We start from the raw sequence: 17938 nt of genomic DNA on the forward strand, positions 1-17938 counted from the left end.
AGACAGCCAAAAATAACAGTCACAGTCCATAGACTAGGCACTACGCCATGACACAGTAATGGCGATACACGTCCTCCACATTTCTGGCCCCGAGCTTGCTGACTGAAGCATCATTCAGCTCAGAAGAGAAGAAACCCTGATGCAACTTTTTAATGGTGTCACACACCTCGAGTTCCTACTAGTTGATAAGCCGTTGTATGTTTCCATTGTGCAGGAGGAGGGTCTCAATGACGTTCAGGAGATCATTAAGACAGAGAAGGCTTTTCCAGAGCGCCGACTCAGGGGAGTTCTGGAGGAACTGAGCATTGGCTGCAGGCAAGCTCCGAGACAATCACCATCTAGCAATGAAATCACTCCTTATACTGTGTTATTATGCTTTTCATTTTCTATATTTTCTGCTCTTTCCCAGTCGGTTTGTACATTTGGCCAACAAGGACATAAACCAGGCAGGCAGAACCAAACTGGACCGAGAAAGACTCAAGTCCTGCATGAGAGAAATGGTGATAATAATATTATGTTTTAGCCTTAATTCCCTTGAGGTGCTTTCTCTAGTATTGTATTAGTGCCTTAATATTGTTGTTTGTGCAGGACAACATGGGTCAGCAAGGCAAACAGATGAGGACGCAAGTGAAGAAAAACACAGTGAAAGACAAAATAAAGCTTGTGCAAAACTTCCTGCAGAGACTTCGCTTCCTTGCTGATGAGGTAAATGTTTGAATGTAGGACATAGCTTTACCCACCGCGTGGAACATTTGGTACAAAGGATCCAAATTGTGCCTTTGCAAATACTGTATGATAATGTTCAATGTTCATACGGGCACAGAAGTATTAATTTAACCCGTGGTGTGCAGTCCGGACCAGCAAGGCTTTCTCTGCTGGCCTAAACACTATCAGAAGCACTGACCTACATTTACAACTTCAATTCTAGTATTTGTTCCGTCAAATTGTATTAATTTATTCCCAACAGTCTAGTCTCTTCATTTCGTAGCATGTCTCTTGGCTGCACTGTGTATGTTATTTTTTTTGTCCAGTCAGATTTCAGCTTCTATGGGTCGCCATGTCAATGTAATCTGCTCTGGGTCTTCAGTGTTAGGAGTGCTGGTCCAATGTCACTTAAATTGGCTGGATTGTATTAGCAAAGGGTCTGTTTCTTTAACCAATCAGATTTCAGATTCGCCTCACAGGGCCAGCTAAGGTCAGCATTTTTCCATTCTCTGATTGGTTGATGTCTGCGACCTTTGAGGCATATTTTGTATGGTTATTGATACTGTTTGATTACTATTGCAGTCGAGTGGAGTCAGCTATTTTAGCCCTCTTGTTGAGCATTAGGGGCCGCACGGTGGCCTCGGGGTTAGCATGTTGGCCACACAGGATGTTGGGAAGATCTGGGTTTGAATCGTCGTTTGCATGTTCTGCCCGTGCGTGCGTGGGTTTTCTCCGGGTATTCCCGTTTCCTCCCACATTCCAAAAACATGCACGTTAGATTAACTGGCGACTCTGAATTGTCCATAGTTATGAATGTTTGTTTGTCTATACTATATATGTGCGTTTGGCTGGCGACCAGTCCGGGGCGTGCCCCGCCTCTCGCCTCTCGCCTCTCGCCCAGCTGGGATAGTCTCCAGCATTCAACCTCGACTCTAGTGAGGATAAGGATAAGGATTATTATCGTTTTAATTGCTCATTATTAGCTCATCATGTGATGCTTGTCCAGCCACAGCACAGCATCCCCGACGTCTTTGTGTGGATGATGAGCAACAATAAGCGCATTGCATATGCCCGAATTCCCTCCAAAGACATTCTCTACTCCGTCGTGGATGAGGAGACAGGAAAAGACTGCGGTAAAGTCAAAGCCGTTTTTCTCAAGGTGAGTCTTCTGCCTTTTCTCTCATGCTAGTTATTTGAGAGTTAATGTAAGCAGACAAACGATCGTTTGACTCTATGTTCACAGTTACCTGGTAAAAAAGGCTTCGGCCCTGCTGGTTGGACCGTTCAGGCTAAGCTTGAGCTGTACTTATGGCTTGGCCTCAAGAAGCAAAAGAAAGAATTCCTCAGTGGTTTGCCTAATGGTTTTGAGGAGGTTAAAGTTGCGAAAGCGGGCCCTTCTCTTCACTCAGCGCCCCCTGTCAGCCTCGTGTATGACAGTATGTACACACTATTAAGGTTTGGGTTAAGGTGATCACTTTTGCAAGAGAACTGCTTTCTAGCTAAATGTGTGTCCTACAGTGAAGCAGGTCTTCCAGTTGAGAGCGCACATGTATCAGGCTCGAAGTTTGTTTGCAGCCGACAACAGCGGACTTTCCGACCCCTTCGCCAGAGTCTTCTTCTCCACGCATAGCCAGGTCACTGAGGTGAGGAAAACACCTTGGAGCTGCGTTCACGTTCTAATTTCTACACAAACTTGGCGTGTGCTGCCTGTGCTGCAGATTCTGAGTGAGACCCTTTGCCCTACGTGGGACCAGCTGCTGGTTTTTGACGACGTGGAGCTGTTTGGGGAAGCCAGTGAGCTGAGAGATGACCCGCCAATCATTGTGGTTGAAATTTACGACCAAGACACCGTGGTAGGATTATACCCAAAAGCATCTCGCACGGGCAAAAACTCAATGCTTTATGCTCATAGAAATGTTTTGCTTGTCCACTCCTCATGTTCTGACCTTTTGTACACCTCACTCCTACATCCTGTCTCTCATATGAACTCCGGCCTTGCTCTTGCATGCACCAATAGAGTGTGATTGCACTGCACAGCAGACACTGAATTGGAGTTAGCAATGCCACAGTGGGATCATAGTTGATGTAGCATGAACTGCTGCGTTGAAACCTGTAAATGTATAGAAAAATATGCATGCAGTACCTCAACACCCGCTGCTGCACACATAATAGAAAGAGCTCTACTTTATAGTCGCAGACAGGGTTGCATAAGAAGCTGAATATATATGATATTTCCAAGTAGTTCATTGGGAAGCTTGAGAAATATTAAGTTGAATGCTCTCCCTGGGAATTAATGTGAATGACTTAGTATGTTGATATTATAGATTTAAAAATAGAACGGTTGACTAGAATAAACTTAATGGCCATGCAGGGGAATTGTGTGCTGTATGTAGATATTTAGAAGATGCATAGTGTGCAAATTTCTTTTTTCTTACCATATTGTTCACCAAATTTGTTATTAAAGCTCATGGAAAGTTTTCCACTATAAAAATTCACAAAACGTCTTAATGCTAGGTGTTTCGGGTCTAATTTTGACGTGCAGGTGTTTTCCATCCACTTTCTATGTGCCAGTAATCAACACTGCCATCCAGCGGTTGCAGTGAACAACTGCACTTCCCACATCCGTGTCAAACTCCCTTCCTTTGTCCCTTGATTGTCTCCACTGCCCATTATTATGATCCTATGTCCAGGGAAAGGCAGAGTTCATAGGTCGGACATTCGCCAAGCCGACTATTAAGATGTGTGATGAGCACTACGGCCCTCCGAGGTTCCCACCACAGTTGGAGTACTACCAGATTTACAGAGGGAACTGCACTGCAGGAGAACTGCTGGCTGCCTTTGAGCTGCTTCAGGTAATCCATAAACTTAAATGATAAGGGATAACATGCATCTCCATTTACAACGGTGGACAATATGAGTTTCCATTCTTTATTTTTATTTCCTTTACATTTCTTCCCAGATTAAATCCAATCCTAAATTCTGTTCCTGCTTTCATACCACTGTTTTGCCATTTGTAAACAAACTTCTTGAGTGTCCCTCCGTTTTCTCCTTCTCATGTGAAACATCCATCCCTTCCGCCCTCTTGCACCCTCTTCCTGGTGCCTCCAGATACCTTTCGATGGAGAGGAGATAAGGCGAGCTCTGATTGCTGTCCATAACTTTGCTGTTCCTCAGATAAAGGTGCTTTTCTATTTTCAAACCATCAGCATTTTTTTTTTTGGCTTTTGTCTCCTTCACACTTACTGTATCTGACCATCCTTGTCTAATTCAATCCAGCCAATTCAACTTTAAACAAGAGAAATACAAAACTTAAGTGCAACCTATAGGGAACTTCACTCCGTTCACTTTCCTACATCAAACTTTCTGTTTTGAGTTCAGCCCGTTTAGGCAGCAAACTCAAGGGCCTTAATAGTGGTGCCCCTACAGGCTAGTGCTCATGCAGCATAAAATAAAGAATTATTTCAACCCACACTAGATTGGCCAAGGAGGGACAGCCGACCTTCCCCCTCTTGAAGGACCAACAGACTCAGAGCGAGGACCAATTGTCCCGGTGCCACTGGGGATCCGGCCTGTCCTGAGTCGCTACCGCATAGAGGTAAGATTTTAACAGCTGAAACATTTTGAAACTTGTTGTAATATGTTGCTTTTGTCTGATTCAGGTTTTGTTTTGGGGGCTAAGGGACCTTAAGAGGATTAACCTGGCCCAGGTGGATCGGCCCCGTGTGGACATTGAGTGTGCAGGGAGAGGGGTTCAGTCTGTCCTTATCCAAAATTACAAGAAGAACCCAAATTTCAGCACTTTGGTCAAATGGTTTGAAGTGGTGAGTGTGATTGTCTAACCAAGATTATATTTTTAGTATTATAAGAATTGTAAAAGACAAATATATGTACCTGTTTTCTCATCAGGACCTCCCAGAGAATGAGCTTCTTCACCCTCCGCTCAACATCAGGGTGGTGGACTGCCGGGCGTTTGGTCGCAACACCCTGGTTGGTTCCCATGCTGTCACATGTCTGAGGCGGTTCATCTACTGTGCTCCAGACAAGTCGTCTAATAACTGGGGCAGCGCAGGTACGACCCATTCACACACACTGACAGTACTGTGAGAGAGATAATGTTTAATATTAATATTCTATCCGACCCCCTACTTAAGGAAAACAGTTTGGGACTTATACCACAGCCCTGGGGAACACCTTTGTTGTATTTTAATACATTTTTAATGTACAGTAAAAATGTAATGTAATCTACTGTATTTCAGTGTAAACTCTGGTTTAAGGAAAATGTATTTTATGTCACGGTCACCCATAAATTCTTGGTTTCTCTTCTAATGGGTGAAAATCATGTTTAAATCATACTCAGTGCCAGTGATTTGTGGCTTTGTTAAAGTATATCTGAAAACCCCCCAATCTTTTCCTTCACTAACTTTGCTGATTTTGACGCTTGCTTTGTGCTGCTGGGCTTTTTTTATGTCTTAATCTTCCTTCCATTGCGTTTGTTTGTCTCTCTCTCTCTCTCTCTGCTTGTCTTGCATGTCATGGACTGTCCTCTGCTCTCCTGCTGCCTGCTGTCTTTCCTGTCTGCTTTTGGGCCTCGCTCCATCCAAACAGCTAAACTAATGAATGGCTACATGGTCCTAACCAATGGTGGCTCCCAGCCTCGCTTCTCACCCAGTGTTTCCTCGCGCACTTTCTCTCGCTCCACAGGTGACATCATCGTCAACATGGAGCCCGAGCCTGCGGTCCGCAAAATGGATACGTTTGTCAAGTTAGAAGCTGTAAGATTTTTTTCGTAGTACAGCAAGTCTCTGCTAATTTCTATAGGGCATGGTTGTGCTGTATATGTGTATTTTTCCTCTCATTGCTATATACTCCCTTGCATGCATTACTGTGTTATTAATCCCTGTATTTTTTATGTAACATCCCCTGTTGTAGACATCTGACGCTGTTGTAAAAGTTGACATGGTGAGTTCTTTGTTCCAATAGAAACCTGGCAATGAAAATACAGTACAGCATTATCCTTTGGTTTAACTCGTACCTCAATACTAAAATGAAGAGCAGAATCACTTCAGAGTCACAACTGCTTCAACAGATTGAGGAAGAGAGCGACAAAGAGAAAAAGAAGAAAAAGAAGAAAAAGAAGGGAGGAGTGGAGGAAGAGGAAGAGACAGACGAGAGCGTGTTAGATTGGTGGTCCAAATATTTTGCTTCAATAGAGACATTAAAAGAGGTTTGTCTATTTCGGCGTGCTATGGTTGTCCTTACATGTTACTAAGGTTAAAAAATGTTGTCTCTTTAGACGCTCAGAGCTCAGGAAGAAGCTCAGGCCGAAGCGGAGGAGAGAGAAGACCTGGAGATTGCAATAGAGGCGGCAGGTATGGAACTGATCTCAGCATCTGTAATTGAATAGAGTTACAAATACCCACAGATCACTCTTTCTTGACTGTTATTTGTGCAAAAAAATAGCCAGTAGAAAATATTTGGGACGGTATGAATGTCATGGTTATGACCCATAACACGGTATAATATTATGCAACATAACTCTGTGTGGAGTTAGCATATTCTCCTCTTGCTTGCATGGGTTTTCGCCGGGTACTTCCTTCCACACCCCCAAAAAAATACATGTTGGGATAACTGGAGACTCTAAATTGTCTATGGGTGAGAATGTGCGGGATATGTTCCAGCTCTCTTGTGACCCTAATGTGGATAAGCGTTATACAAAATGGATGGCTAACGAATGAAACAGCAATTTGAGGAACTTGCACTTACATTCTCTTTCCGCATGCAACTGATGTCATAAGTCATCATTTATTGATCTGAACTATCATCTACTTTGTGTATGCCATGTTCACAATCATTCCATAACCTAACAGCAGTGAAATGCACAGGAAATTTGCGACAAATATAAGCCTTCTTTTATCCTGACATAACTATCATCATTGCCTATGTACTGTAAGTTGATGTACCACATGTCCTTCACGCCTTCCGGCTGTCATGACATTCATGCGTGTTGTGCACAATTCCGCCTCACCCCATGATGCCATCCTTCCTCCACCTCCACTCAATCCTCTGGCCAGATATCAAATCTGATGACCTTGTTCGGAAAGGCTCCAGGACAAAGGAAAAGTACAAGGACAAGAAAAGCTCCAAGGATAAGAAGAAGGGTCATGGTGTGGATGGAGCTGAGAAACCGACAATTAAAGCAAAAGTGGACGAGTTATTGGTGAGTATTTAGTGCGGACTGTGACATGAGCAAAACAAAAATTTGTGGCATGTCCATAGGCATGGACAATAATGTGTTTGCACCATCATATGACAAAAACATAAGAGACACAAAACAGACCCTGGAGGAACACTATGGTTTATATGTAGGAATAAATTATTTGTCTAAGCGACAATTTGTATTTTTAATATTTCTTGATTGGTTTGTCATTTAATGAGTGCAAACTCACCATGCGTGTTTATTTGGCTTGCTCAGGTGTACAACAAGGAGCTGGAGACTGAATACGGAAACTTTGAAGACTGGCTGCACACTTTCAGCCTGTTCAGAGGGAAAGCCGGTGATGACGACGAACATGCACTAGATGATGACAGAATTGTTGGACGTTTTAAGGTGGTTTTGTGCCATAGCAGAACGAAAGTTAAGGAACAAAATATTAGTTTTCTGCATAACCTGATGTTCCTCTGTGATTTAGGGTTCCCTGTGTATGTACAAGCTACCATTGTCAGAGGAGATCTCAAGAGATGCAGGATTTGATCCAAACATGGGCATGTTCCAGAGCATTCCTCATAATGACCCCATCAATGTGCTTGTTCGAGTGTATGTGGTCAGGGTATGTTACCTACTTGCAGGCTAAATTGACAGCAACTTTAGCGCCAAAGGTCTCATGAGGTTGTTCTCGACTTCAGGCTACAGATCTGCATCCTGCAGACATCAATGGCAAGGCGGACCCATATATCGTCATCAAGCTAGGAAAGACAGAAGTCAAGGACAAAGAGAACTACATCTCCAAGCAGCTCAATCCTGTATTTGGCAAGTGAGTCAAAATGAGATTTTTTGGTCAATTATATGGGATTTAATTGATGTCACCTCCGTATTAGGTAAAACAGTAGATCCTGCATCACTAACTCTGCATCTGTACTTGTAGTAAACAAGTAGTCCAGTCTTGTAGTCCAGATTTGTGAACAAAAATGGTGTCAATCAAAACTTTGTCAGTCATGTAGAATTTGATTGATCTGCTGGTCGTATTTACGAATTAACGATGCCTAGTCAATAGGTCTTGGAGCAAGCAGAAGACGACTCATTAAACTGAGGCACGACACGTTTTCTGCCTAGACGTGCTGCTGTAGAAATTGAAACAGGAAGTAAACTCTGAACTAAAAACTAATACACACATTGCAATATCGTATTCAGCAATAACACATACTGGTGGAAAGTGAATGGAGCGATGTTCCCCCAAGCTAGTAAAGTTAGCATATCATTACCTCTGCATTTATATCATTTTTAGGTGCTTTCAGCAGCAGGATCGACTTCTATTGACAGGAAGACTTGCGTTACTATATTTTCTTGCACTAGGCCTGTTGATGTCAATGTGAAAAGGTTTAGCTCAGACCTTCAGTTACTGGTTTATTAAGGAAATTTAGAGAATTGCAGAAAATCACACTTTCTGCCATCGAAAATTGTTTATCATTACAGTACTTCATATGTGCACCCCTCCTCAGAAATCCCTGTGTCCTTTCCCTTCACTCCACACAGGTCATTTGACATCGAAGCAACATTCCCCATGAAGTCCATGCTGACAGTTTCCGTTTACGACTGGGATCTGGTTGGCACAGACGACCTGATTGGAGAGACAAAGATCGACTTGGAGAATCGCTTTTATAGTAAATACAGAGCCACCTGTGGCATTTCATCCAGCTACTCCCTGTAGGTGACACTAATAAGACATCACTCAAAGCAGCTGAACAAACACAAATCATCCATGTTTGTGTTCTTGTTAGCCATGGATACAATGTGTGGCGTGATCCCATGAAGCCTAGCCAGATCCTAGCAAAGCTGTGTAAGGAAGGCAAGATTGATCCCCCCCAGTACGGCCCTGGAGGAAAAGTCAAGGTGGCGAACCGTATCTTCATTGGACCAACAGAGATTGAGGATGAAAACGGTAGGACGGTAATAGTTAACAAGTTTACCAGTTATGTTATTTCAGGTTGTTTTTTTTAAGGTTTTGCTTCCTTCTCTGTTGGAGATGAAACTCTCCGCATCCTAATAGAGGTCTCAAGGACCACTCTGTTAAATAAATTTCACCTCCCCTTACATGTCTGTTAATTTCCTATGATGAGAATGATTGAGACTTACACACCAGTAGAGGGTTAATAAAATGTATTGTAAATAAGTCAGACAGAATAGAATCACATCACAGGATCCTGGGCTAACAAATGTTTCTTCTCTTGCGGCCTCCTGACCAGAAGAAGAGAGATTTTCACTCCCCTCAGCTTTTTATCGGGGTTTCTGCAGACGATTGACATGTGCTCTCGTGCCAAAATACCTTATCTGGAACATGTGCTTGTGAGTGCGTCTGTGGCAGTAACAGCTGAGAGTTGTGTTTTTTCTGGCGCCGTCGTCTTCCGTCAGCAACTTTTCTGAACAAAATAGGACAGGCACGTACAGAAAATCCTAATTTTGGACTACTTACTTCTAGAACCTATCTATGGGTATATCAGTTAGCGGCTTATGTGAATGTACTTTATCGTATGTGTTTTCTATAACCTACTGGCAATAAATATTCATCTACTCCAGCTCACAAGTTAATAAAACAGTATTTCTATCATCTACTAGTAGTAAATATTGACTCACTCAGCTAACAAGTTAATAAAACAATATCATCCTACATCGATTCTAAAGGTCTAAAGAAGCAAACAGAGGAACATTTAGCTCTGACCGTGCTAAACCACTGGGAGGAGGTCCCCCGGGTGGGCTGTCGGCTTGTCCCGGAACATGTGGAGACAAGACCCCTGCTGAACCCTGACAAGCCCGGCATCGAGCAGGTAAGGCATTATGAAGTAATAAAAGTGTGTTGTAAGATTGATGTCACAGTGTTACTTAGCTCGTAGGGGTGTCACGAGACACCCAGTTTAGGAGATGATATGATACATGAGGTTGGGTCTACGAAAACGAGACGAGACGAGATTTCAACTTTACTTTTAAGACATTTACAATGAAAAAATATATGCCAATACATTGCAATCTACTCATTTAATTTCTACTGCTTTACAATCTTCTGCACTCTGTGTGTGCTGCCCCGCCTCCACCCATCAAGAGACTGTATGACTGACAAAAGGGCTCACTCTATTCATTTGTTGTTCTATATAACAGAAAAAGTGTTAATCCTCTTCCTGCCTGTATGGAGGCCGGTAGACGAGGAAAACAGACATGCGCATAGCAATATATTGAGGACGGCAAAATGATCAAATTTATCTTCATTTATTGTGTGATTAGTGAATGAATTTATTATTGTGCCATGCCTAATGCACACAAGACACGTTTTAATCTCGCGAGATCTTGTGATGGTCTTGTGCCACCCGTATTAGCTTGGCTTGTTCCTACTCCGTCACCATGTAACTTTGTTAAGCATGTTTGAAATAAACTAAACCATTATAATGTGTCATGCACAAAGGGTCGCATCGAAATGTGGGTGGACATGTTTCCGATGGACATGCCAGCTCCCGGACCTGCCATCGACATTTCACCCCGAAAGCCTAAAAGGTAAGGTTGTTCATTTTATAATCAAAACAATAAGAAACTATATAGTTTACCAGCGTGGGATCGTGGGATTTGGCCTCATTTTCAATGGCATTACTGAGGTAATGTACCACAGTTTTTATTACACTATTTATAATCCCATTATTGGTTATGTTTATTAGAAATACATACTTTAAATTTAAGATATGAATAAGCTGAGCTAACACAATTTAAATGTAACTTCATGCATCATGATTACATGCGACATATGACAACTACTAATACATTGTATTTTGTGCTAAAATTGTTATTTTTGTAACATTAATAAAAAGCTTTTTGATGTAACCAGATATGTTTGCATTTTGTACCAGTTGTAGTGTATTTTTTTTTTTTTTTTTTTTACAAATCTCACTAATTTGTCATTATACTGGAGTCACAATATATATATAAAAAAAGATGGATCTTTAACATTGATTTAAAAAAATACAAAAATATATTTTTCATGTGTACTGTATTTTCAAAATTTTTACACAACAATATTTATTTTAAACATTGATTGTTGGAAACATTGAACACATTAAAAACATAATTCTTTTTTTAATAATATACATTTTATTTATTTTCATAAAATTGTAACTGTACTTGTAACTTGAAAACCCAAATAAAATAAAAATATAATTATGATAGTGATACAGCATTAACTTTTGGCAAGGAGTGAGCAGATAAAAATAATACATATATAGAGTAATGTCAATGTTTTCATTTTTTTTTGTACAAATTTTGGACTACTATTTTAGGTATTTTTTGTATTGTTTTTAAAGTATACCATGGAAATGTTACTCAATGAATATATATATTTTATATAGATGTTTTTAGCTCTCCATTTGCAGTGCAACTATGTATGTACATGTGTTCCTTCCTCCTCCCCATTTACCAGATATGAGCTCAGAGTGATTATTTGGAATACAGATGAAGTAATACTGGAGGACGATGATTACTTCACTGGGGAAAAGTCCAGTGACATATTTGTCAGGGGGTAGGTACAGCGGGCAGCAGCCGTCCACGTGGTGCCGCGTCCCGTGGGTGTGAGCTGTGTGTTGAGTGCTTTTTGTTTTGTTTGCAGTTAACTACTTTTTTTGTTTTGTTTCCATTTGTGGTGTGTGTCCATCTTTTGTGTTTGTGGTGTGTCTCTGCTTGTGTCCAGCTTTGAGCTACGTGTTATTATTTGGAACACTGATGACGTAATTCTAGAGGACGATGCTTTCCTGACAGGAGAGAAGATGTCTGACATCTATGTCAGGGGGTAAAACACACAATTCCATCGCATGGCTCGCACAGCTTCCTCCCTTTCCCACGTCGCTTTAAACCTTTTCTTTACTGCTATCCTGCATCCTGTTTTGACTCTCCGTCCAGCACGGACCCTTCTTGTCTCTTCAATCAGCACGCCAGAGGAAAGTGTAGACATAACAAAGTCAGTCAGAAACAAACCATATCCCATCTTTTCTTGAACGTATTTGTATTACTCTTGTTTGGGATTTGTTGGCTTTAAATTCTGCAGTATGTCCTGCCTGTTGCATGGATGTATGTCAGCACAGAGCCTGTATGCTTAAAGTGCATCCTCATTGTTTAGAACAATGTTGGCATGGACAACCTCCTTGTTCACAGCCTTTTGCAAAGCAGACACTTTGACAAGGTTATAAGCTAACGCTCCTTAAATTAACACCGTCTCGTGTGTCAACATGTCAAAGTGCTTGCTTGGGAAATGGTTTTCCTGGTATGGATGGCAGGGTTTTTCTGGAATTTACTTATTGCTGCATGGGTCCCTTAATATAAGCACCAGGAGAAACATAATTACTTGTTGGCAAATTATTGTGAAAAGCAACAATAGATCCTTTATAAGCTTTTGTTACAAAAATGAATTTGTGGAATTGAATATGGTTATGAAAATAGCTCTTCAAAGCATTAAAAATAATGCAACCGAAGTATTGCTGAATTTACTTTTTTATTACACAGCATGACCAGCAATATTGTTTGGCTTTCGTAACAAACCCCTGAGTCACGTCCCTAATCCAATAAAAGTCCATCCAATAAGAGATAAAACTGGAAAGAATAGGTGTGCAAAATACTTTTAGGGTAGGACTAATCATTTGACAAGGTTAATCAATGTGTGCTGTGATTTAGAATATCTGACTTTTTATTTTTTTTAAACACTAAACGCAATAGTAATTTATTGACGGTCCCTAGTATAAACATCCAGCGGTCGCAGCGGCGTTGGTGGAGCCACAAATTTTCATTGGGGTGGCCAAGGTGAGACCATCACTCACATAGTGTTGGCAATAAGTTGATACCTGACATGTCTAGATGGCCAGTGGGGTGGCCGGAGAGGGACTGAGGGCCACGGACACCATTGGCCTCCACGTAGCTCCGCCACTGTACAGCGGCACTTCCCGTGCGAGCTCCCGGCACCGTGACACAGCAGTCCGGGCACAGTGAGGAGGAACTACCGCTGTAGCTACGGAGCCGAATAGCCAACGTCCAACTGAAACTAACTTCACCACAGTACACCGCAAACATGCATGGTGGTGCTGCGTTTTCTTCTTCTGCAAAATATAGTTCCCTGGTCTCCTGGATTAAAGCAACCAAAACAAATTTCAGTGACTTTCCCAACACTCTGAGGTGCATGCATACCCCAAGGAATCTGTCCTCACCCGCAAGGTGGATACTTAAAGTCAACACGAACTGATCCGTGCTCTCACTGGTCTTCAACACAGGTGGCTGAAAGGGCAGCAGGAGGACAGACAGGACACAGACGTCCACTACCACTCCTTGACCGGGGAGGGTAACTTCAACTGGCGCTTCGTCTTCCCGTTCGATTACCTCATGGCGGAGGAAAAGATCGTCATCTCCAAGAAAGAATCCATGTTCTCTTGGGACGAGACTGAATATAAGATCCCCCCTCGCCTCACGCTACAGGTGTGGGATGCCGACCACTTCTCTGCTGATGACTTCCTGGGTAAGAACCAATTGGATTTGTTCCTCCACAGTTATTGCAGTTTTCACCTCACACAAGCTTTGATTTGAACCACTTCCAGGTGCGATTGAGCTGGATCTGAACCGGTTCCCTCGAGGGGCGAAGACGTCCAAGCAGTGCTCCATCGACATGATCCGAAATGAGCAAGAACTTCCTGCTATTTCCATCTTCAAGCAAAAGAGGGTGAAGGGATGGTGGCCGTTTGTGGCCCGGGATGAGAACGATGAGATGGAGTTGACGGTAAGACAGAAACAGCAGGATAATGAAAAGATGTATAAAGCATACAAACTATGCCAGGGTGCACTCAAACTTAGCAACAGAAGAGCCATAGAGGCAATGCGCAATCACTCCTCCTGCCAATTAATGACAAGTGGTACCTTGCACAATAGAAATAAACAAACAGACTCGAAGCAATCCACAAAATCAAAGCCAGTGCACTCACCTAATCAAGTCATAATTAATGCAATTGCTCCCTCACCAAGTTATTAATGATACCACCAGCTTGCACTTTAGAAATGAAACAGAATGACTTCAAATAAACAAAACAAAGTGAGGAAAGTTATAGTACACAACAGTATATACACGTATGAGTGATGACATACTGGGAATGCATGAAAATGCGTGGCAAAGTGAACAGAACAATCCTGCGTGTGCAGCTATAAGTCGCGTATAACTGAACCCACTATCTCTGCAGGGCAAAGTCGAGGCTGAACTTCATCTGGTGACAGCAGAAGAGGCGGAGAAAAGTCCCGTGGGACTGGGACGAAACGAGCCTGATCCACTGGAGAAACCAAAGTAAGATATCAACAAGGTTCCTGGTCCTGTAGACCTGCACGGCTAATTGAATTCAATTTAGTTTGCCGCTCAGGATTCCTTCTCTCTATCTCCCTCTGCTTTCGCCTCCACTTATTCAACTGTCTCCCCTTCCGTGTCTTCTCACCTTTCTTTCTGTTTACTTTTTCCGTCTGCCTTCTCGTGTCCTCACTTCTTTAAAAGTCGCCCGGATACAAGCTTCATGTGGTTTCTGGGCCCTTTGAAGTCCATTCGCTACTTCCTGTGGCACAACTACCGCTGGCTGATCCTCAAGGTTCTGGGCCTCATCCTGCTGCTGTTCATGTTGGGCATCTTCCTCTACTCCTTCCCTGGCTACCTGGTCAAGAAGATGCTGGGGGCCTAATGTGCCGGTAGCCTTCTTCCCTCCACCACCCCCACCACGTCCTACTCTCCTTCTTCTGTCCTGCTGTCTGTGCTCGTTGCTCCCTACCCTTATGTACTTGCAAAGTTTCTCTCCTTCTGCACTTGTTAGTTGTAGAAGCTTTTCTATGTCTTGTCCTCACCCCCTGCTGTTTCTTTCCACACACCGTTTACGTGGACAAGTACACGACTACCCGTACATGCAAGCACAGCACCACAAAAAGTGCAAAAGTGCAAGAAATACGCACAGGCATCTGGGGTCGACCAGAATACAAGACCGCATTTAGTGCGAAAAAGACAAAGTCGTTGCAAACCAACAGGTGGCGCCAAACAACTTCTCACCAAAGGTTTCTTCCTGTCACTCACACTCTGTGACCTGAGACATGCTGGGAAAAAAAAGTGTCTCATGGGTTGAACAACTTAGCAAACAGAGGAGGGGTTGTGATGCTAATTTTAAGATAATGGTGATCAATGAAGCAGAGTCATCAAACAACGGCCACCAGCTAATATGATATCTTTTTTTGGATATGTGCTGTGCTACATTGATTATTGATTTATTATTTGATAAATAGTCAATGTAAATAATTTACAGTCATCATAAATTTCAAGTCATCAACCTTAAGAGTAAAATTTTAATGTTATTGAACAAACCTCCCAATGATTACAATATTTTTTCCAAAACCAAAAACTTAAAATGCACTGTTCCACATTATTATGCACAACAGAGTTTCAAAGCATTTCACGAAAATGAACATTTGTCGAATTTGCAGCATAAGGAAGTCATTTTTACTGAAAGCAAACGTTATTTCAATCACTAACATTTTAACAGGCCAAGTTACATGCTAACATTAGATCCCTTGTTTGATATAACCTTCACAATTCTTATGTTGAATATATATTGCTTGAATTTCTTTGCAAGATGTTGGAATTCCTTCCCACAGCTGCTGTTTTTTCACTCTCATTTTTTGCTTGGCGATGGTTCACAATTGGGTTGAGAACCGTACGAAAGTTTTTGTGAATTATTGAATGTTTTCATGCCTTGTCCGAGGCATTGCAATATTTGACGCTTTTTTGTCCTTTTTCTTTCCCATATTGCTTGAAATCTGTGGCATGCCTAATAATGTGGAACATCACTTTTAAGTAGTTTTCTTTTAATTGGGCTCACCTGGCAAACTAATTGTCAGATGTCCGAGATTGATATCAGTAGTTCAAAGAGCCCAAAGACACAATGCCATCCATGAATTTAATAGAAAACCACAAAAAGTATGTTTATGACACTAAAATCTTATTTGCATAATAACTTGGAACACAGTGTATAATTAGGGTCATCTATTTGCGTCCGTATAGTCACAATAGTGTGCCGTGAAGATTTTGTTGTAAGAAGCCACTGTTTCTCTTGCATTAACTTTTGAAATTGTTGTTAAAATGGTTAATGGTTTTAAATTGGCCTTTAAATGATATATAAGGCACTAAGTAGCCCACAAAGTGGGGCCATTCTGGGTTAAGTTTCACAAATAATTGCATAAACGGACACAACAGTATAGTTAAGAAAAACGACCCTGCACACACTGGTCTGGTTTGGTCCGCTCTGCACTCATTGGCAACTCTGCATGTGCCATCACTTCATAACACTGCATTACTGCAACTTTCCCGACTTATTTTGAATCATTCTGGTTATTAATATGATGTGTAGTAAGTGTCTCCTTCTCTCTTCTGCTCATCAAGCCGCCCAGACACCACCTTCCTGTGGTTCCTGAGCCCGCTGAAAGCCATCCGCTACCTGGTGTGCAACCGCTACAAGTGGCTCATCATCAAGATTGTGCTGGCCCTGCTCCTGCTCGTCATGCTGGGCCTGTTCCTCTACAGCATGCCAGGCTACCTCGTCAAGAAGCTGCTGGGCGCCTGAACGCAAGCGGACAGAAAGTGTGGAAGGCTCTCTCCATCGGCCACAGGAAGGGAGGAAATGCATTACTTTCTCATTTCACGGTCCAAACTTAAAGTATACATCAGGAATAATAATAGTTATTTTGCTCTAGGGCACCACCTACAGGTGTGAACTGCAATTTAGTTCCATGTTCCATGGCTGTATAAATTAGGCTGATTTGGTTCTCCTGTATTCCATAAAGGCATGCCAAAGACACTGGCATCTTTGGCATGCCAGTATCTTTGGCCTTGACTGTACAATGGCCCCAAGTCCTGGCTGGTCCACATCATGTTTTATAGGCAATCTGGGCTCGCCGTGGCAATCTAAGCAACACTCATTGTTACAAGGCATCAATGTGATTTTTAAGTTGATGTTTTAAGGTCATGTTATTACATATTGTTGCTTTATCAAATATGCAGAAGAAAAATCAGTGAGGCAGCCCCCATTTTGGAATTTCCCAAAAAGGATGATTTCATTGTCTTAGTGGAATTGTTACTGTTCCACTTCTGATCATGATTTTACACTTTTTTTGTATCAAGTGTAGCTCGTGCAGTCTTTGCACACATCTGAAAAATATTCAAGAAAAATAAATAAGATGTCTATTTTGCTAAGAAAATAAAACAAGACGTCTAAAATATTTATTTAGTCAGAAAATTAGTATTATTTCATAAAATAAGCTGTCATGAATCAGTCTTTGGAGTCATGCAAATTGAAGTATTGTATGTATTGTTTTTACACAAGCGTTGACTTACACGTCAAAGGGCATGCGGGTCGCATGTTAGCATGTCCACATAAAGCTTCTTTTATTGTCGTCAACCTAACAGACAATGTAGAGATACCTCAGTGGGAAGTCTTTTGTTGAAATGGATGAGAGTTGTTGGCCCCACCCAAAATCAGATGACATTTTTTGGTGTGTTTTTCTGTGCCTGCCTGTGCTCAACCTGCTGTTCATCCACGTTTGTGATTCTAGTGTTCACTGATGACTCACTTACTGTTTGCACTAAAGCTGCCTGTTTTTACAATGGATTTCACTTTATACAAACGTGTGCAATACTTTTTTTGGGGTCTGTTTTGGAAATAAACAGAACAACACGAACATTGCGTATTTATTTATGTGCACTTGGTCAACAGTGACTAGAAATAATGTTACTCTTCCCAACACAGCTGATTTATGACAAATCTTCATTGTGGTGGTGATGCCAGTTTAAGTAAAACTCAAGGATAATAACAAATATACTGTTTGTTTTTTTTAACTCTTAAGTAAAAATAGTTAATGTTTTACGTGTAATTTTTTTCCTTTTTAATTTGTCTGGAGAAAATATCTAACATTTTTGTCGTAAAACAATACATT

At 41.7% G+C, this 17938-nt stretch overlaps 1 protein-coding gene across 9 annotated transcripts in view; it reads left to right on the forward strand.

The window, feature by feature from the left end:
- Nucleotides 1–17677, forward strand: part of otofa (otoferlin a) — a 61098-nt gene extending 43421 nt beyond the window's left edge. Inside the window, exons 19-49 of one of the 9 annotated variants that reach the window (XM_054761224.1) lie at nucleotides 215–315; nucleotides 410–500; nucleotides 589–705; nucleotides 1712–1864; nucleotides 1949–2141; nucleotides 2224–2348; nucleotides 2424–2558; nucleotides 3396–3557; nucleotides 3814–3885; nucleotides 4181–4300; nucleotides 4365–4526; nucleotides 4612–4774; nucleotides 5311–5477; nucleotides 5635–5664; nucleotides 5792–5929; nucleotides 5999–6074; nucleotides 6777–6922; nucleotides 7178–7312; nucleotides 7395–7532; nucleotides 7609–7736; nucleotides 8456–8626; nucleotides 8701–8861; nucleotides 9602–9744; nucleotides 10374–10462; nucleotides 11376–11474; nucleotides 11643–11741; nucleotides 13210–13451; nucleotides 13531–13709; nucleotides 14164–14264; nucleotides 14466–14653; nucleotides 16389–16535. In XM_054761224.1, coding sequence (XP_054617199.1) covers nucleotides 215–315; nucleotides 410–500; nucleotides 589–705; nucleotides 1712–1864; nucleotides 1949–2141; nucleotides 2224–2348; nucleotides 2424–2558; nucleotides 3396–3557; nucleotides 3814–3885; nucleotides 4181–4300; nucleotides 4365–4526; nucleotides 4612–4774; nucleotides 5311–5477; nucleotides 5635–5664; nucleotides 5792–5929; nucleotides 5999–6074; nucleotides 6777–6922; nucleotides 7178–7312; nucleotides 7395–7532; nucleotides 7609–7736; nucleotides 8456–8626; nucleotides 8701–8861; nucleotides 9602–9744; nucleotides 10374–10462; nucleotides 11376–11474; nucleotides 11643–11741; nucleotides 13210–13451; nucleotides 13531–13709; nucleotides 14164–14264; nucleotides 14466–14646 — 4017 coding nt within the window. In that variant the 3' untranslated portion in view covers nucleotides 14647–14653; nucleotides 16389–16535. Of the gene's footprint in view, nucleotides 1–214; nucleotides 316–409; nucleotides 501–588; nucleotides 706–1711; nucleotides 1865–1948; nucleotides 2142–2223; nucleotides 2349–2423; nucleotides 2559–3395; nucleotides 3558–3813; nucleotides 3886–4180; nucleotides 4301–4364; nucleotides 4527–4611; nucleotides 4775–5310; nucleotides 5478–5634; nucleotides 5665–5791; nucleotides 5930–5998; nucleotides 6075–6776; nucleotides 6923–7177; nucleotides 7313–7394; nucleotides 7533–7608; nucleotides 7737–8455; nucleotides 8627–8700; nucleotides 8862–9601; nucleotides 9745–10373; nucleotides 10463–11375; nucleotides 11475–11642; nucleotides 11742–13209; nucleotides 13452–13530; nucleotides 13710–14163; nucleotides 14265–14465; nucleotides 14654–16388 lie in introns of all 9 variants that reach the window. The other 8 variants (XM_054761225.1, XM_054761229.1, XM_054761231.1 and 5 more) reach the window with 8 other exon arrangements.
- Nucleotides 17678–17938: the final 261 nt, after the last annotated feature.

Source organism: Dunckerocampus dactyliophorus, chromosome 19, assembly GCF_027744805.1.
Source record: "Dunckerocampus dactyliophorus isolate RoL2022-P2 chromosome 19, RoL_Ddac_1.1, whole genome shotgun sequence".
Classification (NCBI taxonomy): domain Eukaryota; kingdom Metazoa; phylum Chordata; class Actinopteri; order Syngnathiformes; family Syngnathidae; genus Dunckerocampus; species Dunckerocampus dactyliophorus.